Raw genomic sequence first — 27,145 nt, 5'->3', positions numbered from 1 at the left:
CTTCCTCCTCATTGTTATCCCTTGTTCCTTTTTACACTAAGTCTATTGTTGGCTCACTTGTCATTTCACTATCCTCATTCCCTCCGTCCAACATTTATGCTCCCTCCTTTCTTTCCTACCTCAGGACATCAATATCTCCTTTCCCCCCTCCTTTCCCCACTTCCTTGGTTCCCTTATTTAACCATTTATGCATCATCCTTCCTTCTTCATCCCTTTATCTATGTCCCTCCACTCTTATTTCCTTCCCTCCTCCGTCCCCCTACCTCTTCAATCATTTTCACTTTTCCTTTGTTTGCGTTTTCCAAGTCTTTCTCCTTCTTCCTTTTTTACACTCAGTCCATTGTTTACTCACTTCCGCCTTCATTTCCTTTTCCTTTTCCAACTTCCTTCATTCCCTTCTTTCATCATTTATACTCCCTCCCCATTCTTCCCTGACCCCTTCCCTCTTCCATCCCATCCTCCCTCACTCCCTTCCTTCGTTCCTCCCTTCATTTCCCTGATCCCTCCTTCCATCCCTCCCCTCTTACGTCTCTCATTAAGTCTCTCCCTTGTCACACTGAGCCCCAGGCAACACATATGGCAGTCACGCTTCCACACCATTAAATAACACACACACCCACACCCACACACCCACACCCACACACACACCAACTGGTGTCCCCTGTGGCCCTGTCCTTTTGGAGAAGAGGTCCTGCCACTAGTTTAATCTTCCCTCCATCCTCTTCCTATTGTCTTTTCCCTTTCCTTCCTTCCTCACCTCCTTCCCTCCCTCCATATTTCCTTTCCTCTTCCCAGCTCCACTCCTTCCATTCATTCTTTTTCCTCCTTCCTCCCTCTCTCCCCATCATATTAACTTCTACGCTCCCTCGCCCCCATTTTTCCTCCTCTTTGCAGGCTTTCCCTCATTGTCTCTCACTTGCTGTGCTCCAGAAAAAAGGTGTGTGTGTGTGTGTGAGTGTGTGAGTGTGTGTGTGTGTGTGTGTGTAGGGGATTGGGTGGGTGGGGGGGTGGGGGGGTGAATGAGTGGTTTCCAAGGCAACGAAGCCACACTGCCGCAGTGGATACGTAGGGGAGGTGGAGAGTGTGAAGAGAGTTGAGAGAGTGAGAATGAAGCAGGAGTGTGCACATGAGAGTGTGTGAGTGTGCACGTGAGTGTGCGTCCCTGAAAAACTTGACCCCAGCAATCAAGAGAGTGAGCGAATTAAGGAAAAAAGAGGAAAGAATGAGTGTGTGTGTGTGTGTGTGTGTGTGTGTCTCAACACTATGAATGTCAAGAGCTTTGCTGCAGTGCCAAGGGCAGAGAGACACTGCCAATATTCTCTCTCTCTCTCTCTCTCTCTCACACACACACACACACACACACACACACACACACACACACACAGTGGGGAGTGTATTGTGAATGAAGTGCAGAGCGACATCATGTGTTCAGCTACAACTGCTGATGTGTTCAGTTTTCAATGAGAGAGAGTGAGGGATGAACCAAGAGATGCGAGAAAGACGGAGAGAAGACGAGATACAGCTGAAGAGAAACCCTCTTCATATGAAGTCATGATTTGCTGAGACATGGTTTATCTCAAGGTTCAGCTTTGTTGTCGTTATATAATACAGGACTGCACCGTGAAATGCAGTTGCAGCTCCCTCCATGCCCCACACACAGATCATGTATAACACAAATAACCACCGCACGGTTGTATGCCTCTACACACCAGTCAGGTTGCAGTTACAGTTTATATCCAAAAGGGGTTTTGCAGAACATTATGTCACAGTGACACTGACCTTTGAACTAATAAAAAATATTATCACTTCATCATTTTATCCTATTAGACATCTGTGTAAAAATATTGTCAAAAACAGTTTTTGTGAGGTCACAGTGACCTTGACCTTTAACCAGCAAAATCTAATCAGTTAATTTTTGAATCTGGGTGGACGTTTGTGCCAAATTTCAGGACAGTCCCTCAAGGCCTTCTTGAGATATTGCATTATCTCAACCTTAGACCACTAAAATCTAAACAGCTCATCACTGACTCAAAGTGGATGTTTGTGTCAAATTTGAAAAAATTCAATCAAGGGGTTCTTGAGATATCGTGTTCACGAACAGATGGACAGACAACCTGAAAACTAAATGCTTCCAGCACTGCTATCACAGGTGCAGAGGCATGAAAGTACGCAAATACTTAATTAAAAAAAAAAAAAAAAATAGAGCTCATCAGGCAGTTAAAGCATATGAAAGTAGCACATAGAGGATGAATTGAAAAGGGAAACTAAATTAAATTTGCGAGGAAGATCAGGGCTCTGAAACCCATGTAATTCTCAGCTCTACATGCACTGGTGCAAAACACTTGGTATGAAACATATACGTACAGCACATTATTCCCAATAAAACATCATAAATATAATAATAAACTGTTACATAAATGATGTCAGAATGTTTCTATTTTGTAAAATTCAGACAAAAATGTTTTCAATAAATTTAATACATTTATTAGAGCCCAGTCACAGTTATGATAGTCTTACATGGCCAGACTTATTTCCGCAGCACTGAGTCAGCACAAGAGAAAGGTCCCGAATCACTGTTCATCTTTGTGTTATAGGGGGAAAAAAACACTCTGGGTTGTTTGTATTTCTTTAAACCAATCACAGTTGTCTTCAGCTGCTCTTATCCCAGGATGCAGTGACAGGGCTCTTGCAAAATAGTGTCAGGGTGGAACCTGTTTTGGTGGAACATTTGCATGCGAGGAGGCGAGCACTGTCATCAAATTGGCTCTGCAGATGAAAATGCCACAAACAGCATTAGCAGTCGTGTGTCACTATGTGATTCAACTTTTAGTGATAAAAAAGACAAACATAATCTAATACTCAGAGCCTTAGAGGTGAAGCCTGATTCTACTTTAGCTCTGGAGGAGCTCACTGGACCCATTAAAACCACAGATGATCTGCTGGCTGTAAGTGGCTCTGACAGAAAATTATTATGACGGTATCACAGAAGCTCATGTGAAGTGGAACAGATCGGTACATTAGTGAAGTAACTGTCACTGAAGTGGAGGTGCTGCTGCTAGAGTTAAAATGGAAATTAACTGACCGTGTCACAAAACAGATCAACACTGGGCATGAGAGTCCTGTGAGTCTGGACTTTTCCAAGGTGAATTCACAAGCTGTTTATTTGTTGCAGGTCTTTATAACAATTCACTGAAAGAACAAAAGTGGCATGCCTTATGCATGATCCAAATCTTTGTCAAAATGTGCCATTTTAACCATGTAAGCTAATAGCTTGGAGGTTGTTGTTTCCTGTAGTGAAGGGTATGTGGAAACTGTTGCACGCAGATAGCGGAGGGAAGGGAGAATCCCAGCCTAAATTGTCAGCTAATGGCAGAATTAAAGCCACAGTCAGTCAGACTATGGTCATGGTACCGTGAGGTCAAACTGGCCCCAGGAAGGAGCTGTCGAGACAAGTCACATGTCATATCTTTTAGAGTATTGAACTTCGAAGAACCTTTGTCACACAAATACAATGTAGTCTCTTTAGTAAGAAAACATTTGACAACATATTGGCTAATACTATACAATTTTTTTTTATCCCTAAAATCAATTATTAAAAAACTGTGACAAAGACATGTGGGACATTTCACAGTGTAAAAAAACTTTGTTGGACAAACTGTGACGAAGACACTGTTTCTAGATGAGCTCAAAGATACTTTTCAAAACTAAGACTGTCGTTTACATGACACTGTATTATAAAACATATACAGGAGACATGCCATTCCCAAAGTGTTTTTTTTCCCCACCCCTGTTCCGCTGTGATTAGACGGCTGGGTAAAAAGTGACAGTGAGGACTGCAGTGTTTCCAAAGATTAACTTTTTTTTTTTTTTTTTTTGACTCTCAGTGACCAGGAATAAACCCCAATCATGCAGGCTCAGCGCAGAATAGGTGTTTGTTGCAGAGTGTAAATATGCAGTGCTCAAGTCCCATTGCAACACTGGCCTTGGAAAAAATAGAATGCTTTGGTGGACGCAATACTACCAGGTAGAGTGCACTCAGTGCACTGTGGCTAATTTAATTAATCTAGAGATAACGTGCAGATTTTTTTCTCCCATCAACGAACTGACTGGTTGAAGAGTGGGTAGACTTTCAGTCAACCAAGATTTTCTTTGGCCCTACAGCCCTACATGAATGAGGACTTTTCAATTAATGACTTTTTATTAGGGATGCACCGATTTATCAGCTGATCACCAGTACTGGCCGATACTCTCCTTGCTGTCTGCCATCGGTCTATCAGCAAATAAGATGATATTCACAGGTAGCAGTGGCCAAGGTTTTTCTGTTGTGTCACATCAATTTTGTGCAGGCTAAAAGTCAGGGCTCCAGACTAACGGCCACAAACTTAATTTAATGAGCAGGTGCAAAAGGAATCCAATGACTGTTTGGCAAATTGGCTCCGTGATCTCAGTGTTGTGTGATGAGATGGTGAGTAGCAGCTACAGTCTGATCCTCCCGGCAGGGACAATATAAAATGTGTTTTTGACCAACAGAGATCCTCCCGTATGGGACAAAAGGACGCAGTAAACTCACTATAGTTGCATCAGTGGACGCACCCTGTTGTTTCCCTGATAATTAAGCAATATCACGCAAGAGGGAGCGATGTTGTACTGTGATATCGTCACGGCTGTGATTCGGTCGTAGGCACGAGGCCGAATCACAGCCGTGATGATATCACAGTACAACATCACGAGGTCGAGTGTGATATTGCTTTTATACAACAGTTCAACAGTTAAATAAGCAAGGCTGATTAAGAAATGTTGAAAAATGAGGACAAAATAGATAATTTAAGCATTTTATTTGTCTTCCGCCAACAAAAATAGTTCCCTCAGGACTCCGCTGTCACCGTTGCTATGTAACGCAGACATGGTGCGCCAGGCACTTACTCTTTATACACATTTATCTGCACATGTCCATTAATTGTGCAACTGGTGAAATAAGTTTCTGGTGACTGCATGGTGGACTGTCGCTTCACAGGCACAGCCGACTCTGCCTTCTGATCTGACAGTATGTTGCTTTTCTCCAAGTCATTGAGCTCCACTGATAAAACACTGACAAACCTGGATGTGTGCTCAGATGGATTCAGCTTCTCCTCTCCCTCATCTTCCTCTGATGACCATTCATAGTTCATTCAAAACTTATTTTAGGAAATAAATCCATATTTTTGGCTGTTTGACAGTGGATGAATTAATTAGCCTACAACACAACTGCTGACCCAACTGACACTAACCGTCAGTTTTGATTTGATTGTTGATTGCAATCAGCTGTGAGGCGGAGTGATACATACACAGTGAAATAACTGTGATGTTGTACTCCAATATCGTCACGGTTTTACTGTCTCTCGACCAATCAGATTGCAGGGCCGGAACTAACTGTTGTATAATGTTACATTGTGAACAATGAATCTGTGTTGACATCAGCTGGAGGAGGGCTAGTTAATGTTAGCTGTTAGCAGCTAGTTGACATGAGTTGTTAGCTGTTAGCAGCTGGTGGCCACAGCTAACAGCTCACAGAGGTTGCTCTGAGTTACATTATGATGTGTTTAAGCTCTTTTAAGTAAAAATGAGTATTGGGTGAAGGTAAATTATAACGCTGTCAAGATGTGTTCAAATGTAATCTTATAAAATGTAGTATTTGGTGAGAAACCTCAGGAAGAGCAGCTGAGGAGGGATCCCTCTTCCAGGCCGGACAGACGTGCAATAGATGTCGTACAGAACAGATCAACATAATAAATTTAGAGTAATTCATATCACAAAATGATACATAAAGAGAGGGAGGGACAGAGAGAGAAATTGAGACAGAGCCAGAGAGAGATGCAAGGTAGACAGTAATGATAATAGCTTACAACATTAATTTAAGTAGTATTCAATATTTCAATATTGTAGATTTCTTTGTTTAGGTACAAACAAAGGTACAAAAGGGGGGAATAAATAACTACACAAATTAAATAACATAAAAACATCAGTATCACCCAAAATTTCAAAATCGGTGCTGCCTTTGTTTTTATATTGGTCCCTATATATTTCTAAATCTCCTACTTGTGTGGTCTCATAATGTTTATTTTTAATTTTTAATTTTTATTTTTTAAGCTAGGGGCCAGTTTCTAGGATTTTAGGACACTTGAGCCCTAACCTAGGACCTTTGTTGGGGGGTCCTGGGGAACCCTCCCTTTTTTTTTTTTTTTTGATGAACGAGCTCTATTTTGATGTTTTTTATGCACTCTGGCACCTTATTTACAAGTTAATAAAATCCCAGGGTCACACAAGCAGCTCACACAAAACTCCAACATTCAAACTGGCAGGTCAATAAGAGTATTCAGAGAGAGATAAACATAGAAGTTTTTCCTATGACGTGTCAATGAGTATACGAGTCATTAAACTGTGTGATGTCAGAATAACTGATTCTGTTTCTCAGCACCCTACAAATCAACCTAATAAAGATGTTTTGATGTCATTGAGATGTTACTGAATGAATCTGAAGTCTCACAACATCAACACCAGTGTGTGTGTGTGTGTGTGTGTGTGTGTGTGTGTGTGTGTGTGTGTGTGTGTGAGAGAGAGAGCTCTATGTCTGCAGGTGTGTGTTGTTATTGTGTTTGTGTGTCTGATGGAGTCTCTACTTCCTCTGCCTGTGTTTGGACCTCAGCATCAATTTAACCTCCTACTGCTGCTTCTACTGTCAGGAGGAAATGCATGGAGAACAGAGTCTCACACACACACACACACACACACACACACACAGTAAGGCACAGCCAAAGTGTAAAATGGCCAAAGGCGCTTCCATCTCGCTGTGTGTGTCCTAAAACAGTCTATTTCAGTCATGGTGTGTTGCAGAAAATGGATTCGGACGTGTGCGCGCACACATATACACACACACAAAACACACACCTGCAGACGTAGATCTACATGCAGACACAATGAGAGAGAGAGAGAGAGAGAGAGAGAGAGAGAGACAGGTGAGCAGTGAGAGACAGATCTGTTCAATAATAGAAGAGGTGAAAATGACAGATTTCTGCAGTAAGAAGGAGTACTCTCCTCCTCCTCACTGCATCCTGCCCCTCCTCCTGATCTGAACTGCAGCTCCCCCCTCTGGCAGGGGACTGAACTGCAGCTGCAGGACAGACTGACGTCACTGTTTGCAGGGTTCAGGGGTCAAATCCAGACTTTTAAAACGGAGTCTGGAAGTTGGGTTTAGTCCAAATATCAAAGCTAGGCAGTTTGTGTTTGTGAAAAAAAAATATGAACTCTTCTTTATGGACAGATCTGTTGATTAGTTTAAAATGTCAGGAAACAATTTCTCACATCTTCAAATGTCTTGTTTTTTTCTGACAAGCAGTTCAAAACTCCACAAACATATTACACTTACAATATAAAAAAGGAATTCATTATATTTAAGAGGCTAAAAACTAACCTTTTTTTTTACATTTGTCAATAAGAATTTAGTTAATGACTTACAAAAACAGCTGCCTTTTAAGTTTTTGTGGATCAAGTAATTACAGCTGCTCTATTATAATCACAAACGGCACAGCTGGTAGATTATAGGTAAAATAAACTGACTTGTTCAGAGTGCAGAGTGAGGCACTGACTCTGGATGAAACGGCTAACAAACCAAGATAACTGGATTCAAAACATTTTAACATTTTTAATATTCTACAAGTAGGCCTGTTGCAATAACTACTCTTGTTGGACAATATTGTCCCAGAATAAAAATACAAAACTTGAAAGATATCTAAGGGACAGAATGTTGAAGATGTGAAGATGCTCTGGTCCTACACCGCGACGTCTTACAGAGGCTTAGCCCCCTCAGCTGTATTTTTTTTACCCCCTCAAAGTAACGTTGCATACTGCTTTGACCTGAAGAAAATCAACCTGCTCACACATGTAGCAATTTACACCTAAACCAAACAGCAGTCAAACACAACCCAACTTACTGAGTGTATAGGCAAAACATGGAGCATGCCTGCATTACAATGTTCTGAAAATGTTTCACCTCACATTATCCACATATAGAACACGTCATATAACTCCAGAGGGAAACACGATTTCAGGAGTGTATTACTGTACAACATAGAATCACAGACTAAACTGTCAAAGTAATTGAGGACAAACTTTTTTTAACATTTAGAACTACAGATTGTGTCTTAGCTTTGCTGTTTTTGTTGTTAGTCCAGTCAGTGATCACCATCACTGTTGACCTGCATTCTCAGGGGACAAGTCTGCAGTCAGCTGACCTCTCTCTGCTGCCTTTTATTGCACAGCCTATGTCTCCATGCTTTGTACAAATTCTGTTGGTTTAGCATGTTGGAAAATCCCTTTGCCAGAATAATTTAAGGCTTTTGTATTTGTATGGTTGTATGTTAGAGCTGTGTTGTTCATGTAACTAAAACAGAGTGGGAGGAGATCGAGAGACAAACAGAATATGTCACTAAAACTGCATAGAAGCAGCAAATACGGCCCTACTTCCATTTTGAGGCTACTGCATTTTATGGGAAAAAAATGCCCCCTTGCACTTTTGAACAGCCCCCTCAGTCACTTCATCCTGGCACCTGGTCTGTGTCTAGTGGGAGGAAATGTGACTTTCAAATATCCAAATTACTTGTAAAAAAGATGTAAACTTTTACTTTTCTCTAGGCAAATTTAAGGGTCAGTTCACCCAAATATCCACATTTCCTTGCCTACGTCTTGTAGTGTCTACCCACATTCTTTTGGCCAGGTTTTGATCCATCTGTGTCTAAATGGTTTGAATATTTCTTTGGAAGAAATTTAAACTGTTAACAGGGAGGTCTGAGGACTGTTCAGAAACATGTTTTCAAATGCTTTGACACCCCGCAAACGAAATATTAAAGTTTCGGCACTAAAACTTTTTGAGTGGCTGAAAAACACAGAGCGTAGGGACTTTTTTTTTATTTATTAAAGGAGGTTGGTGGCTGAGGTGTCAATTTTTTTTGACCCTTCCAAAAGCTACAAATATTTCTTCCTGAGCTTCTCTGAGTGTTTGGCAAAAAATGCATGACCCTCCCTACACCATGAATTAGTTAGGCCTATTAGATTTTTAAAACCTAACCTTTGATGTATGAAAGATAAAAGTTAAAAGTTGAAGATGAAATCCTGGTAGGGCTGTAGTCAACCAAAGAAAATCTTGGTCGACTGAAGTCGTACATAATCTTCAACTAATCAATTAGTCATGGGAAAAAAACATAATTTGCACGTTACTTTTACTTCTGTTGTGGTGTGTCTGTGTCACTCTACAGTTACACCTCCAAAATGTTAGTCGGCGGTGGAGGACTGTGTTAAGTGCTGTAAAGTTTAGTTGATTCACGGCACACAATCAAGCATGGCTTAATAGAGACAATTTCAAACACAAGTACGCAAATTGGCTTCACTATAAATTGCAGCATTCACAGACAAGCACTTGTCTTTATCTGGACACATTTCCCCCACCAATACAACATGCTAACATTATTAGCGTCAGCCTATGGCATTTTACATAGTATAAATTAGCCTAGCAATGAGCAGAGATTTCCTCTTCTCATATGAAACCTAGATAAATCCCTAAAGGAAAGATCACACACAAGGCTTAAAATGCTATTTTAGTGGAGGCTTTACTGTCTTTACAATTTATTGTTCCTTACCTGTGAAATACAAATAAATACAAGCTCAGTTTCCACTGAGGGAAATGGTGTCAGTATACAGAAACAGACAGGAGGTCTGCGTCACTGCAACGCTGAGCGTAGGGTGGGTGAGTTCAGCGTTGTGTAAACAAAGGGGGTGTTTTGAAAACACCCCAAAAGGGTGGAAATAATGGATTAATCCTGGAAAGCTATTGATGTAGCACTTTTCTCCTTATGAAAGTAACACCCCGAGTATTCGAGTGAGAATGAGAATTTGGTTGGACGAGAGCATAGCGACCAAATAATCGACCAGAAGACTACAGCCCTAAATCAGCCCTAATAATCAATAATAAAGTTGAAAAAAGTCATAGTTTTTCACTCCTGCTAAGCTCCTTGTTTAGTTAGTGCATATTTTTTAAGACACATTTTAAATTACTTAGAATAATGTGATTTTGAAATTTTAAGCCCATATTTGGTTATAAAGATAAATAAGATAAAGCCTAAATAACGTAATTTTAGCGATTTGCGAACATGCTTACATTGCCAAAGTTTGGAAGGCAAATCACCAAAATTTGGAATTCAGATTTTCTTTTAAAAAATAATACAAATAAATGCAAAAATAAAGGCATTAAAACCTGTATGCCCCTCACTAAGCCAAAACAGAAAAAAAAACAAGTCCCTCCCAAGTGCTTAAAAAATTATTTGACATACCTCCCCCTTTTCGCACCAAACCTCCCCCCTCATAAGTGACCAACAGTCCCTTTGTCAGAGAGATGGGATTTATGGCTCTTTGAGGGAAGCCGGATCTTGGTGAGCCATTTCTTTCAAAGAGCCGTTCAAAAAACTGGCTCATTTGACTGATTTTTATATTTATTAAGTTTTAAGAAGCCAGCCTGGTGGTAACTCATTTTATCTTGGAAATAATCACTGGGAGGTATGATGGGGTAAGATTTGGAACAAAATAATACAAAATTAGATATCCCACCAATATCTGAGTTTGAATTATTCTGAAATATTGATTATAACCTCATTTGACATGTGTGGACTAGATTTTAAAGTCTGATCTGGATTCATTGTAAATATTCCACAAGGTTGCGCCATATCACTCTGCTTTGACAGTGACATCACTATTTTGGATTTACCCTTTATACAAACTGTTTGTATGTGTGTAAAGCTACCATGACTTGTTATTCATGCAACACCGTGACCTTAACACTTACAAATAAACATTAAAAAACAAAGCAGGCTACAATGAATTTTGCTCAGGGGAGGAGCAAAGGAGGAGCACACAGTGATATTAAAAAAAAAAAAAAAGAAAAAAAAAAAGAACGGTTCCCAGCTGTGACTCGGTTCCCATCGTTCATGTTAACGAGCCGTTCAATAGAATCGGTTCGTTCGCGAACGTCACAACACTACTTTGTCAGTAATGTTCTTTTTGTCGTTTTAGTAAACTGACCCTTTAAAAAACAGTAGAAACCCTTTCAGTCTTCTGCTGTGAAGGTTGAGGGTTTAGTGCCTTGCTCACAGACTTAACCTTCAAGAAACAAGCCATCTTTATTTTCAGTTGTGTCCATATTTAGTTTTAACTTATTTAAACGTATATATACACTAATACACATGCTCGCTTCTGTACAACCTGCCTCCACAAGCCAAAACACACAGACAACTTGAAGAGCGAAGAGCGTCAATATAAAGAGATATTTTCCTAAGTGAGTGTTCACACACACACAGACACACACACACACACACACACACACACGTGTGGTGGGTGTGATCCAGCTGCTCTTTGTGTCTTAAAGCATGTATTATTGATTGGAACAAGCAGCGGTGAAGTGGAGTGCAGTGCTGCAGCTTTGTTGAAGGGCAAAGCTGCAAGTTAGCCACTTAGCAAGCTGACACGGCGGGGGGTTGGGGGTGCACTATGAGTGAGAGAGAGAAAGAGAGAGAGGGAAAGAGAGAGAGAGAAGGGGGGGAATGTTTGTACATGTGTGTTTGTGTCCTGTCACTATAAACGTGGGCTGGATCTTTGTTTTGTTTGTGTCCATCTGTCAGACACTGTTAGACAAATCGGCAAATCAATCCCTGACCTGTGTGTGTGTGTGTGTGTATGTGTGTGTGTGTAAGAGAGACAGAAAGAGATTGAGAGATGAGTTTCTTTATTTTACTGTCACATTTATGTTGAGTTTTGATTAAGTCAGTGATACATTAAAGACAGCAAGCAACCACACGTCAGTTGTGAGGCAACACCACCAAAAACCAGAGGTGGAAGAAGTACTCAAATCTTCACCTAATGTAAAAGTAGTAATACCACAGTGTAGATATACTCTGTTAAAAGTCCTGCATTCCAAATTTTACCTTTATAATAAAAGTGCAGTATTTGCATTAAAATATTTTTTAAGTACCAAAAGTACTAATTATGCAGAATGATATAAATTATATTATTCAATTAAAATTCTTGATGCATTAGGCCGCGATCAGACAGAGCAGGTTTTAGCAGCCTGGGGCAGCTTTTTCTTTATTGTTTTCAGTAAGAATGAAGCATTTTTCCACTTTAGGCACCTCACATTTTTGCAGGAGTGCCTTGACCGCCCCAAGCTGAAAAACTTCAGCTCAGAGCAGATTTAGTGCCCAAAGTCATTGTCATTTTTTCACAACGTCCAATCACATTAATTGAGACGGGCCTTCTGTGCTTGTGAAGACAGCAAGTGGTAGCGTACAGTGTGAAGCCACGGTTAGCTCACTTTCAACGTTGTCATACGAGGCAAGCTGCAAGACATATCTAAACAAGCTATAGCTTCAACTACTTTCTAATATTTTACTAAGGGTAATTAGGGCCCTTGAAGCCTTGAACTTGAAGCCTGGCCTTAAATCAACACTCGTCCAGACAAAGCCCCTTGACCAGCTAAGGTTCTCTAATCAGCTCTTTGATAAGGTGATTGCAGTCGGTGATGAACAACTGCGGTGCCTGGCTGTAAACACTATGTCCACCTTGATCTTGTGAGATTATTGTTGCCCATTTGTGCATGACGTCAGATCAAGTCAGGATCAGAACTAACCAGCATGCACTGTGTGACAATCAATGCTGATCATTTCAGTGCAGGTCTGACTCATCTCCAATGGGCCTATCATCTAAACAATGCCCCACATTCGATAAATGGTTGTGATTGGTCGGTTGGAAATGTCAGAATGGGAGGGAGGCCAGATGCATCTTCCAGAGCAAATAAAACATAACGATTCATCTGGTTCCCAGGCTACATAACTGGCCAATAACGCTGATTCCTATTCCAAACCATGGTTGGCTAGTTAACATAGCTTTCATGGACACTAGCACAAAACATCATCAGACATGAACAAGAGATTAATACTCTTCTGTGGCAGAGAATGCTACACATGAACCTGCAGATAACTTCAGCTTTGAACAGCAACAGTAACCACTGTCAGAGCAGGGTTATGACTATTTACTGAAACTCCTCCACACACAACAAAAGAGCCTCTACTAGAAGAGCTGCTACAACACAAGTACCCACACTGTCACATTCCATCACAGCTGCAGGTGAAAACACCACTCCTCTCTTTCTAAATTCAGTGTAAAGTCATTTAAAGCCCCTGAAAACTTGGTCAAGTTTTCATCTGAAACATGAAATATCTGTGACTAAATCAGCATCAGTCAAGTTTGAGTTGAACTCATCATCTCCATGACAACTGAGCAAACTCCATCCACTGAGGAGGACCATGAGATGCAGTGAAAAGCTCCATAAAAGGCACATATTGTGTTGACAGTGTTGGTAGAAATGAACATATACAAACAGATCAACACTTGCACAAGAGCTCAAGGCAGCAACAGATGAACACTGACCACAGGGAAACGGACATCAGCCTTGTTCTGACCTGAGTTAAGCAGCTCCTGCTCCATCACTCCGCAGCCCAGCACCTCCATCCAGTCACCCTGGAAACGCACCTCCATCTCAAAGGAGGGGTGAGTGAAGGGGAAGTAGCAGTCGACCCAGCGGACCTCCAGGTCTGAGCAGAGGAGGAGAAAAAAGAAGTATATTTTACTAAAGTGAAAACCTAAAACATCTGAAGTGACTTCTTGCGTGTCTCAGGTGTCTCACCTTGTCCGAACAGGTGAGTGACGAGCCGTGTCAGAGTGTGTTTTAGGTTGAACTCCAGCAGCTTCACAGCCTCCAGAGAGTGAGTTTCCTGTTTGTGAGGCGTCCTCCGACCTCCAGTCTCAAACAGAGACAGATCCTCACTGTGCTGCACCTGAGAGAACAGCTGGGGAAACACAGGAAGCAGCTGGAATGCATCCTGGACTTCAGGCTCAAACCTCACAACTACTACCTCTGTGGAGGTTTAGACACATTTAATCACTCATAACCTCCAGGGTGCGTATTCACAAAGATTCTCAGAGTCCTCTCAGAGAGCTCCTAACTTAGCCTAAAAATTCCTAGCAAGGAATCTTAGCTTAAGAGTGATTCAGGAAGTTTCTGAGAGCAACTCTGAGCAAGGAGGGAACAGAAACTTTTATCTTAGTGAGGAGGTGTGGTTGACCCCGTTGCTAGGTATGACGCAGTCTTCTAAAAGCTGTGATTGGTTGTTACAAAAAGGAAAAAAGAAAAAAAAGAAATGCGCTCCTAGTAATGAATGGACAGTGAAATCAACCATCATAGAACTTAGACTGTATTAAGAAATGTGTAATCGTGAAAATAATTTTATGTCATGATGATGAAACTCAGCAAAATTAAATTAATTGTTACACAGCTTCAAAATGTTTGAACGTACCTCATTCACATGCCGACTATTATATTGATTTGCTTATTGTTATGTTTACTCGCCATGCTGGTAATTTTACTACTTAATCTATTTGATATTAATGGTGGACGCAGACTCAGCTGTCAGCAATTACTGTGATTGCTGGCCTCCTTGTAAAAAGTGGTTTGATTTGGCAGAATGACCAAAACAACAAATGAAATGGAGAAAAAAAGAACGAGAAAGCCGAACTGGACAGAAGAGCAGTGTTTGCTGTTGGCGCAGCTTGTGGAGGAGAACAAAGGAGTTTTAAGAGTGAAATTATTGCCTTACTACGCTGGGTGGGAAAAGTAAGCTCATCCCTGATGAGGTCAACCACAAACATTATCCCTGCACGATCAAGCCAGTAGCGTCTTATTAAATCACTGTCGTTCAATATACGGAGAATCTCTCTCCTTCCTCTCTGTCTTTCCGCCATCTTCTCTGTTTAAGACACTCTTAGGCTTCTTAAAAGTCCTCCTCCCTCCTCTTAACAGTTTTTCACCTTAGGAGCTCTCTTAAGGCCTAAGATGCTTTGTGAATAACTTTTATCTTACCAAGGGAAAATTCTAAGAAAAATCTTAGAATTCGAGGAATTCTAAGAATGGCGAGTTGATCTGTGGCGCCCAATTTTCCGCCTTGTAGAGTAGTCATATTGGCGGAACCCTTTAAGTTTAAACAGACCGAGGCGGCTTTCCACAACAGGAGGGGCTGTTGGAGACCTGTGGGAGGAGCTGCTGTTGACGCCGCACGTGCGAGCCACTGGCGGTGGATAAACAGGAAACAGCTGATAGCAGGAATTAGCGAGCAGCTTGTAGCAAGAGGGAGATGCAAACCTGACAGACACTGTAAAGATGAGCAACTGAAGAGACAAAGAATTGCGCGCCCTCCTTGCCCTCGCAAACGAAGAGGTCATTAACCGTCAGATGATGGGGACGGTGAAGAACTGGCCGATTTACGAGAGAATCGCTGCCTGACTATCGCCGCCACACATTTTGTTACTTGGTCACGCCCTCCATTGCCCCGAAAAAGGCACATTCTGTATAAACAAAAGTAGGCAGGCGGCATTTTGCTGTCCTCCCTGATTTTGTTTTTATACTGTCAATGCTGATTGGGCTTTCCTGCAAATCTGCACAATTCCTATCTAAAAAGGGCTTAAAAAAATCTCACAAATCAAAGTTTAGGAATAATTGGGCGTTGATAAATGTGGCAGCTGTTCTGTTCTTTGAAGCTAATTTGGTGTGTCTGGGCCTTAAATCTGTTTGCACTGATATTGCATATCCATTTTCCAAAGTCAAAGTAACATTAGGAAAAACAGCTAGAAAAGAACACTTTGCAAGATGGCTAAGCTGTTGGTTGTAGTTAGGATTGCCACATGTTCTGGTTTTCTTGGGATTGTTCTCTTTTTTTTGAGCGTCTGCCCCAGAAAATGTCTATTCTTTCTTAATTCAGAACTTCAGAGTTCCAAATAAAACCAGATTCTTCGACTGCTCTTCTGTTTTTTCTTCTTTACGATCACGTGTCTGTAAAAAGGTAAAAATGCGTAGAACACAGCGACGATTGGCCATATGTCTATACTCTTTATAACTGGTAGCAGAAGTACGGAAGTTTACCTTATCACCTAGCGACTGCTGCACAGGCTGTCACTGTCTTAAGTAGGTTATCCAATTATTTCACATTATTTTGTGTAGTTAGTAGGCTACTGTATTCCCTGCCGTGTGAGACCTTTACACTTCATAAGTGACACATCTGAGTGCAGAGAATTTTTTATTTTTAAAGCCCCTGACCAGATGTTGCAGTTAGGTTACTCTTGTGTCTCGTGCGCCTGTTGGGATGATGATTAAGATGTCTAATGTCAGTTCTGACAAATCACCGCGGGCATCTAAAGCCTGAATCGCTCTGAAATGACTTGACAAAAATAGTTTGTAAGTTTCTGTAATTTTTTAAACTTTATGATCAGTGATCAATTACTTTTTCAGGTCTGTGTGTCTGTGTCCATGGCAACCTGAATCTTCAACCGACTAAATGAAGTTATGCGCTCCTGTTTTTGTCATGGACAAAATGCTCTGCATCGTGCATCAAATGTCAGTTTTTCACAAATCAGATGTGGTAACCCAAATTGTAGTTTCCTTTGGCATATCTGAGACTCGACTTTTTAGGGGTTGTCTATGCAAATGTTGAAGCTATTCCAGATGCTTGGCTAGCATCTTGCTAGTGTATCTGTTGGCCTGTCACGTGATGTCAAACGGTCCCAGTTTCAGTAGTGCTGGACTCAAACTGATGTTAGATGAGAGCGAGATGTAGTCAAAAAACTATCACTAACTGTTAATGTCAGAGAATAACTGAAAATAATTAATGCTAATAAATTATGTTGGATTCTAATTTCTTAATTTATGGGCTATTTGGGATTTTTTGGGTAATGCATATATATAAATGGATTATTTGAATACTGATTGGACATTGATTACGATACCAACAATCGAAGCTTTGAAGCCTCAAAGCATTTCAATCAGCCTGACAGTTTATATTGTTTTTGGGTGAACTATTCCTTAAAGTTAAAGTTCTTCATAGTGATGAAGGCTCACAGGCAAACACTGGGTGATCCCATTAACTAATTTGAGGAATGAAAACATGTTAACTCAAAAATGGTTGTCATTTTCACATTTTAGATTTTGAAACCTAGCATTATTTTACCTTTAACATATTTACTTATTACTAATTACTAATAACAGCACAAACAGCTGGAAGGCTAACCATTAATATATCTTAATCTTCTTTTTATGTATGAAACATTTGTAGCTCAAATCTAGTCTTTATATTATGTCTTATATTATTTTTGTTTATTAAATAAAGGTTTACAATAGGAGGTAGCTATAAAGCAGAAAATGATTTTTATCTTATAAAGTCTCACTCTCACAGACCTCGTGGTTGGAGAAGAGTCGGACTCCCTCCATCTGGTGGAAGACGGGGTAGTGACTGGCATCGATCTCATCACGCCTGTAAACATCTCCAGCCAGTAAGAAGGCATCCAAGCCGGAGCTCACCAGCTCCCTCTGGTGGGCGGAGGTGTGGGCACGGAGCACCGTTTTCCTGGAACATTGACACATTTGTTTAGTGACACATTTCTGATATTAAACTAGTTTCAATGTGATGAATCAGATTGACAGATTGCCTGGTTTGGAACATGCACTTGTTGCATTCAAGTCGTTCTTCCAAACCCTGACTTATCTTCTGATTTTTCCCTTTTTAAAGTATAGCTGAACAGCTTTGAATTGACAAACAACTGAGCAGTTTTTGCTGGATAGTGTGACATATGATATGCTTGTAAAATAAATTCCTATTAAAAACCAGTGGAAAACATCTCTCCATTTCCAACCAAACCTAGACATCTCCTTAGATTTTGCACTCAGCAGCAGAACAAGTATGAGTCAACAAATTGTAATTGTTTAAAGGATAAAAAACAGAAAACAAGCAGTGCAGAAAACATACATTTTTATTTACTTACTTCTCAAGTCGAAATGTTTGCTGATTTGAAGCCGACTGAAAGGTCTTGGGTCATTCTTATTCTCTCCTCACTACGTTCTAAATTCTGATTCTGACTCTGGTAAATGAACTCACTGCACACTCTACAGTTCTCTACAGAATCAAAGTACTGTACGTACTTACAATGTTGAGGTTCTTGTACTTTGAGTATTTACATTTTCTGCTACTTTATACTTCCACACCCTTATGTTTCAGTAGGAAATATATTACTTTTAACTGCACTACACTTATTCCACCGCTGTGTTTACATGTTACTTTGCAGACAGATGATGGCTGAAAACTTTTTTTTGGCTTGTGACATCTAAAAAAAACAGTGTGTAGTTTTCAGATATCTCTGAACTGTTGTAAGTTCTACCAAAGAGACATCTCCCATCTAAACCTCTCACATAGTTTCATTTAAATGGCTGTTTGAAGCCCAAAAGAATAAATTATCTAATATTTATTTTAAAATTTTTTAGAGAAAAATCCTCAAAAAATCTACATAGATTTGTTTATCAGAGCTCTTCTTCTTCTCTCCCATTAATCATGTAACAACCCCTCAGATTTATCTGGTGACCCTTTGGATCCAGTGAACTAAGCCAGCTTACTGTACACTCATTGGCCACTTTATTAGGTACACCTGTTATTATACTGCTTATTATCACAAATAGCTAATCAGCCAATCATGTGGCAGCAACTCAGTGCATTTAGGCATGTAGACATGGTCAAAACCACTCTGCCCTGTATCAGTGGTTCAGGCTGGTGGTGGTGGTTTAATGGTGTGGGAGATATATTCTTGGCTCACTTTGGGCCCCTTAGAATCAACTGAGCACTGTTTATACACCTCAGCCTACCTGAGTATTGTTGCTGACTGTGTCCATCCCTTTATGACCATGATGGCTACTTCCACCAGGAAAACGCACCATGTCACAAAACTCAAATCATCTAAAACTGGTTTCTTGAACATGACCAATGGCCTCCACAGTCACCAGATCTCAATCCAGTAGAGCACCTATGGGATGTGGTGGAACGGGAGAGTCGCATCATGGATGTGCAGCCGACAAATCTGCGCCAATTGTGTGATGCTACCATGTCAATACCGACCAAAATCTCTGACGAATGTTTCCAGCACCTTGTTGAATCTATGCCATGAAGAATTAAGGCAGTTCTGAAGGCTAAAGGGGGTCCGACCAGGTACTAGGAAGGTGTACCTAATAAAGTGGTCGGTGAGTGTACGTGAAGTGTATTGGTAGCTTCAAATGACCAAAACAGGCGTCCCTCTAAAGGAACATTCTCCTGGGCAATATGCTGCAGTTTTACAAAGAAGAAAGGGGGTAAACTAACAGACTTCTGCATCTCGGTTCATACTCATGTCATTCCTAAAGCTGACGACAATGCTCAACAGGTCCCTTCCTTAAACTTCAAAATAAAAGCATTTCCGGTTTACACTTGTAATACTGAAATATTACTATCAGTAAATAAACTATTTGTTTTCTCCCATATTAAATGTAAATAGCATGTTTTTAACATTTTATTATTTTTAAACCAAAAACGTGAATTTCATTATTTAATTTTGAACTTAACAATTGACAACATAAAGTATGAGCTACAACAGTAACATGCTGCTCCAAACTGATGATCAGTATCAACTGCCTAATAACAAGTAAAATAACACATTTATGTCTGCACAATGACGGGAAGTCAGTGATGGTGCATTGTGGGATACTTTAAGTCTTCTGTACTGTGTTTAATTCTCAGTAGACCTTCTGACAACATCACACAACGTCAGTAGGAGAACACACAAACTCCAACAAGTTTTCAAGACTTTGATTTGTTTTTGTCAAATTTCAGAAACCTGTGAGTGACATTCATCAACAGACCAGCACACTGAAAAGACAAAGAAAAGACATCACTACAGATGCATTGTGGGTGCTGAGCAGCGCCGCTCACCTGTTCAGGTAGTAGTTATCTCCTCGCTTCCTGCTGGGATGGCCAGGCGGGATCAGCAGGCTGTCAGTCATATGATATAAAAGACTCACTTCACAAATCACTGGGAGAATTCACTGACTCAAAACATGTTCAGTGAAATGTTTCAGCAACTACAAAAGAATTCTGTCTTAATAAAGACTCTCCAGATGTTCACGTCATTTCAGTGAGTTCACAAATCAAAACTCTCAGTATATTCACTCACCTCCTCTGTGAATAGAACTTTGATAGCATTTATTTCTTTCTATTTTATGTGTCTGTGAAAGCTTATGTTCAGCCTAGTCAACCAACCAATCAATCAATCAGTCAATCAATCATAAAGCTGCTGACCTGTCAAAGTTTTGCTCCACAGTAACCACCGGGCTCAGGTTGTCATGGACAGAGAAAAGTGGGTTGCCCCAGCGACCAATGTAGGCACTGTGGAGGAATGGAGAGAGCTGTGATGGCTGACAGATTAGCAGACATGCAGCGTAAACAAACAACAACAAAGACTGACACAAACAAACAGCTTCACAGAGAATCCACAACCTGAATATATCTTAAAATAGAGAGAGGCATGTAACTAACAGCCACTTAGGCCCTGGTAACACATAAAGTGTTTTAGCAGCTGAAGGCAGCTTTTTGTGATTGTTTATAATAAGTGCTTTTTGCTCACTGTTTTTGCGTTGCTATGCGCCTCATGTTTCTGCGCTCTAGGCACCTGGCATTCTTGCCAGAAGTTGAAAAAACTTCAACTCAGAGCGGAAAAGTGCCCCTCATCATCTCAGCTTTTTTCCCATTGTCAAATCAAATGAATCGAGAGGTGGGCCTTCTGGGGTGGTCTTGACAACAAGTTTACAGTTGGTAACCAATGGAGGACAAACTGATGGTAGCGGTTGCTGGATACTCAGAGCTATACCACTTCATTCATTTTTGCTATGATCAGCCCGACAGACATCTTGTCCAACTGCCCCAAAATATGCCAGGAAATGGCAATCATGGAGGCAAAGCTCCTGGACCAACTGGTGGTACTCCCCATGATCCATCCTTTTTGGCTCAGGCTTGATCTTTGGCTCAGGGGTTGTGTAAATTACTGTGCTACTGGTTTAGCAGCTAACAATGGTCTGTAGCTTGGCAGCTCATTCTTCAGCTTGGTGGTCATGAGTGCTTTGCGCTACTGAGTTAGCTGCTAATGAGAGTCTGTAGCTGCGTGGCCACTCATTCTGTACCTCAGGGGATGTTTGCGCTTTGTGCTACTGAGTTAGCTGCTAATGACTACAGCTGTGCGGCAGATCGTTCTTCGACTTGGGGAGTCGTGTGTGCTTTGCACTACTAAATTTAGCTGCTAGCAAGAGTCTTTCCCTATGCAGCAGCTCATTCTTCAGGTCGGGAGGTGTGCATGTATGTGCTTTGTCTTACTGAGTAAGTTGCTTATGAGTGCCTGTCATTGTGCAGCGGCTGGATCTTCAGCTCAGCTCCTTCAGAGAACATGTCTCCAGCATCTAAGAGCAGAGAATACTGCTCATTTTGTCCTAATTTTGAAACCTAATTTTATATACTGCCTTTCTTGAAAACTTTTTGCCTCTCATCCAAGATGCTTGTGAAGTGGCTGTTTTGTTTCACCAATGTACAAATCGGTGCATTCCTGGCTGCACTGAATTGCATACACTACATTACTCTGCTGATGTCTGGGTGTTTTGTCCTTGGGGTGGACAAGCTTCTGTCTCAGTGTGTTACTGGATTTAAAGTGCACAGGGATGTGGTGTCTGAAAATCCTCCTGAGTTTCTCAGTTACTCCTGCAACATAAGGAATGACAATGTTGTTACATTTTTGTGTCTCTTCCTCTCTGTCTGCTCTGGGTCTTTTAGAGGTTTTTGCAAAGGCCCAGTTAGGGTAGCCACAGGTTTTGAGTGCTTCCCTGATGTGTTTCTGTTCCTTCACCTTCCCCTCTGTCCTGGTCGGCCCAATGATTCAGTGTCCTGATGACTCCCAACTTGTGCTCCAGTGGGTGCTGAGATTCAAACAGCAGGTATTGGTCCATGTGTGCTGGTTTTCTGTACACCTCAATGTTTAGGTTTCTGTCCTCTTTAATGTGTACTGCACAGTCTAAGAGGGGTAAACTGTGTCCTCTGACATCCTCCCATGTGAATTTGATATTAGGGTCCACTGCATTAATGTGCTCCGTGAAGGTTTCCAATTCCTTAGTTTCAATTTTGACACAGGTGTCATCCACATATCTGAACCAGTGGCTAGGAGCAGTTCCTGTGAAGGTGGTTAGAGCTCTCTTCTTGACGTCTTCCATGTAAAGGTTGGCCACTACAGGGGACACCGGTGAGCCCATAGCACAGCCGTGCTTTTGTCGGTAGAAACCCTTGCTGTACTTGAAGTAGGTGGTGGTCAAACAGAGATCCAGCAGGTCACAAATGTAGTCTGGGGTGAATCTGGTCCTGATAGGAAGGAAGCTGTCTTGTAGCAGACATTTCCTCACTGTCTTATCTGCTTCTTTGGTAGGAATGCAAGTGAAAAGTGAAGTGACGTCGTATGATACCATAGTTCCAGTGTTACCTCTTTGGTCTTGTTGGTAAAATCCTGAGAGTTCTGTACATGGTGTGGAGTGTTACCAACCAGGGCAGCTAGGATCATAGCTAGGTGTTTGGGGAGGTTGTACGTGACTGAGTTGATGCTGCTGATTATGAGTCTTAGTGGTGCTCCTTCCTTATGTATCTTGGGGAGTCCATAGATGCATGGGATGGCCTCACCAGGGTAAAGTTGATAATACAGTGGTCTGTCAATGACTTAGTCATTTTCCAGTTTTTGTAGATAATCTATGGCCTTCTTTTTGTAGCCACTGGTAGAATCATGCCACAGTGTCTCGTGTGTGGCTGTGTCGCTGAGGAGAAGGAAACGTCTTCAAGAAATGCAACCAAGTCCAGTTGCCTACAATATAGCACTATAGCACTTGCCATGACCTGGATGACTGAGAATCTTCAGCTACAAAATTTTTAATTATTCAGCTTTGGCTGGGTGGTTAATAATACATTTTTATGTGGTGTGACAAACTCATTACACCTTTATTTTTGCTTTGACCAGACATTAATGAAAGTATCTGTTGATCAAGTTTTCATGCTGTTTGAAAATTACCTAGCAGCCCTCAGGTGTCCTCAGAGTGTGCTGTCTTGCTGCTATCAGAGCACACTGGCTTTTCTAAAGAGTAAAGTTCACGACCTGTGAAATGGCAGAGCCATAAACCACTGTCACACAACACACTCAGTGACTACTTAATGACTTATTAATGCAGCACTGATGCGCCCCCTGCTGTGCGAGCTGGTTTTTTATGGCGAGTGTGGAATATAACCAGCAGCGTAACGATATTTTACTGCAGCAAACTTTTACACCTGACCGTCCCTGAAGACACATAGAGCCTGCGGAGAGAGTCAGTCAGCAGTTTGTACTCCGAAAATACAGAAAGAACTCAGAAATATGAGATGTGGAGACACAGCAGCAGCTCATTTAAAGCACAACCTGGGTTTATTTGGAAGATGAGAACACAGACACACTGAGGACATTAAACAGGGGGTCGTGTGAACATTCACACCTCAAGTGTGAAGATTCACATATAAAGACAACAATAGAACATTTTTTAGCTCACTGCAAATCTGACATAGTTAAAGGAATACACCACCTCCCTAATGACCATTTGTATATCAATTATGCACCTCGTGTTACCTTGAATTCATGAAGAAAACTTTGTCCATCTCACATGCCTCCTCAGTGAACCAAGAATCAAAAACAGTGAAAGTGAATTTAAGTCATAGGGGTCCACATATAACAACAACAAAACTATATCAAACATCAATTTACAAACTCCCACACAACTTGTGCAAGTATAATCCAAGACTCATTTATCGTATGCTCAGTATTTCACAGACGGCCCTTTTTGATAGAGAACCGCCGAAAATTAATCTTATCTATGCTCTCTTCAAAGCCAGACTCCACTGACAAAAACAATAATTTCAGCTCACTGAATATAGGAGCTGCTGGTCTACCACTGCCTCGATCAGTTTGTTTGTTTGTATTATTGTGTGACTTTGGTGGATCTCTAGTTAGACTAGCGATTATTATGGCCTAAAGAGTTCATGATAATGATATCATTGTGATATCTACAGAAAATTTGAAAAAAATAAAAAAATAAATGCTTTCAGTCATATTCATCTTAAACTTTGTTTGTTGTGTGTTTTGTTTATTGACACAAATGAATTACACTCAAAATACTAGTGCAGGGAGGTTCAAAGAGAGTCTGTAACCATAACTGTACAATGAGCAATTACACTTGATGAATGGTGAGAGGGCAACGAACAACAAAGCGAGAGCAGAAACAAACAGGAATGATTAAAGAGGGGCTGCATTATTTACACAATAATGGGACAACTTTGCCCTCAGCGGGCGATGTCGATTCCTGTCGGAACTGACGGGGGCAGTATACACGCGTCAGTCTGTGCCGAGGACGAGCACCGAAGAACACCTGTTCTCCATTGTCTTTGCTAGAAGCAATGGCTTCTACAAGTGCTAGAGCTTAGATCGGGCCCAAAAAATCCAGCCTGACCCCACCCAAGCCCGTGCATGTTCTGTCAGAGCCCGGCCCGGCCCTTTAACTGTAATTATGAGCCCGAGCCCGGTTTAAACCCGACATTGAAGGCTGAGTCTCGTCTTTTTTTCCATGGCAAGCCTTCGTCATGTGCCTCTTAAGTGTTGAGGTCCCCGTCATCGCGCTGCACTTGGTACACTCGACGAAGCCGACACACACGTTGTCACCATCGATCACTCACATGTGCGCGGCCAATGGCCATCAGCGTCAGAGAATCGTGGAAATTCTCTGGTATCGGTATCGGCTACTGAAATACGGGTATTGTGAGAAGCCTAGTGAGATATAATGTAAGATATAATGGTTATCATCAACACCAAAATATTGGAACACCCCTAATCCCAACAAATCTTTTAAAACATCAAAGTCACACAAAAACACAAACAAACTGATCAAGGAGATGGTAGACCAGCAGCTTCTGTGCTCAGTCAATGGAGTTTGGTTCTGATGAGAGCATATATAAGTTGCACTTTTGGTTCAGTTGCCTGTCACAAAGGGCTGTCTGTTTTGAAGTACAGAACATACCACTGGATAAATGACACTTGCATTATACTTCACATGTTGTATGAGAGCTTGTAAATTGATGTTTTGATATAGTTTTGCTGTTGTTAAACCTGAACCCCAATAACTTAAATCCATCAAAAAATGTATCTGTTTTTTAGAGTCTTTGTTTACTACAGAGGCATAGAAGAAAAAAAGTTTTCTTCAAGAATTCAATACAATACAGGGTGAGTAACTGATATACAAATGGTCATTTTGTGGCTGAAGTGTTCCTTTAATGAGAGTCTACAGTCATGCTAGGAGATGAGAGAAGGTGCACTGAGGCACAGTGGTGCTGTGAGCTAAAACATCAGCATGCTAACATGCTAACAATGACAATGCTAACATGCTGATGTTTAGCAGGTATTATATTCGCCATGTTTACCATTGTAGTTTAGAATATTAGCATGCTTACATCTGCTAATTAGCACTAAAAACAAAGCCAAGGCTGAGGGGAATGACAGTAGTTCTGCAGGTTTTGGTTGTTCATGTTTGTTCTGCTTAGTACCAGTGATTTTTCAAGTATTGTTGGTCAAAGATTTGATATTTAGCAGGTAATGGTGCCAAGTCTGCGCTTAACACGGTGGAGGACTTCATCTTTACTCAAAACGTACCTGTAGAAGTGAGCTTTGATACGTTCCTTAATCAGCCATAAAGGATGATGAGATTGGTTGTGGAGGTTACGTCCAACTTTGGCCAAGATCTTTGGTGTGACATTGGTGAAGTCATCGCGAGGATAAGAGCTGCCCAACACCTCCACCGAGTCCTGTCCAATCACATGCTGTGGGGCGGGTCCATCTGTGCTGAGGCGTCTGCACGATGCTGCCCTGCCACTGGCTAAGAGGGTTGACAGGCAGCAGTGGTGGAGCCGAGGGAGGGGCGGGGACTGAAGGAGGGGGAGGAGTGAGGACACAGAGGTGTTGCAAAGTCTCATGATGACTGGTCCATGGAGCTGCAGAGAGAGAGAGACATTAGAAGTTATAATAGCATTAGCATTAGGATGTGCCTGCGGGATAGAAACCCACAGACATGAAGGGGAGAACAAAGACAGAGGATTTTTTAAAGATTTCACATTTCTGTTTTGTTGAACATTAATTGTTGTTACATTTTCGTTTGTAAGGTCTTGACATGTTGTTATAACTGTAATAAATGTTGGGTAACATTAGTCATGTGAGTGTGTGACTGTCCCAGGTGCAGCAGTAGTGTCATGACAAACAGAGAGAGGAGCTAAGTGAATCAATATGCTGCATGCAGCGCTACAATGAAATGAGATTTTACCTGTTTAAAATAGCCAAATTTGAGTAGAAAAGTTGCAGTGAATGGACAGAATTGCACATTTGTGCAGAATGCACAGGGATTGGCTGAATTTGCATTACTTGTTGTGAGTGCAACATTCCAGAGAGACTGCAATATTCTCTCTTTTAACCCTGTTTTTGGTCTCCACCAACTCCTGAGGAAAATATTTGTCTCTTTAGCTGCTAAATGCTCCACCATGTTCGACAGCTAGTCTCTGACTGTGTCTGTCTGCGGTTTGCTGCTGAGCAAAGACCAATGTCAGTGCTCGTCGATCAGTCAAAGAGGCTCAGATTCATCATTTCGGTTGGACAGCGGAGAGGGAAATGAGCAGGGTGTGAGTCGGAGAGGATCATAAAAACAAAACACAGCAGCTTCTCAGTGGAGGTCAGACGAGGTGACAGCTACTAATTAGCTTATAATTGCAGAAATGGGCAAAACATCAAAAGGTTAGTAGACGCGCTTTGTTTCATGTTTTCCTCCCTGTCCTTTTCTTTCTTTCTTTCCATCATTCAACCTGTGACAGAAGACAAGACAGTCGCCCTTTTATCTGTCCCACTCAAATATTTATCCACACACACACACATGCGCACACACACACACACACACACACACACACACACACACACACACACCTGAACAAGACAAAGGGGTGTTGCATTGCAGTGGCATTGCAGCAAAATGGATTATTGTTCCTAAATCCATGAAGCTTTTACCTCGGCTCTGCTGCTGGTGTCATATTATACT

At 41.3% G+C, this 27,145-nt stretch overlaps 1 protein-coding gene across 2 annotated transcripts in view; it reads right to left on the bottom strand.

Moving 5' to 3' along the window:
* Positions 1 to 27,145, bottom strand: part of fars2 (phenylalanyl-tRNA synthetase 2, mitochondrial) — a 274,923-nt gene that overhangs the window by 170,658 nt on the left and 77,120 nt on the right. For both annotated transcript variants that reach the window (XM_078162944.1, XM_078162943.1), the window contains exons 3-8: positions 25,720 to 26,057; positions 20,274 to 20,360; positions 19,908 to 19,967; positions 17,357 to 17,525; positions 13,760 to 13,922; positions 13,536 to 13,667 (exon numbers count right to left, since the gene is read on the bottom strand). In XM_078162944.1, the coding sequence (XP_078019070.1) occupies positions 13,536 to 13,667; positions 13,760 to 13,922; positions 17,357 to 17,525; positions 19,908 to 19,967; positions 20,274 to 20,360; positions 25,720 to 26,039 (931 nt within the window). In that variant the 5' untranslated portion in view covers positions 26,040 to 26,057. The remainder of the gene's footprint in view (positions 1 to 13,535; positions 13,668 to 13,759; positions 13,923 to 17,356; positions 17,526 to 19,907; positions 19,968 to 20,273; positions 20,361 to 25,719; positions 26,058 to 27,145) is intronic.

Source organism: Epinephelus lanceolatus, chromosome 20 (genome assembly GCF_041903045.1).
Source record: "Epinephelus lanceolatus isolate andai-2023 chromosome 20, ASM4190304v1, whole genome shotgun sequence".
Classification (NCBI taxonomy): Eukaryota; Metazoa; Chordata; class Actinopteri; order Perciformes; family Serranidae; genus Epinephelus; species Epinephelus lanceolatus.
This window is presented reverse-complemented; position numbering and strand designations above follow the sequence as displayed.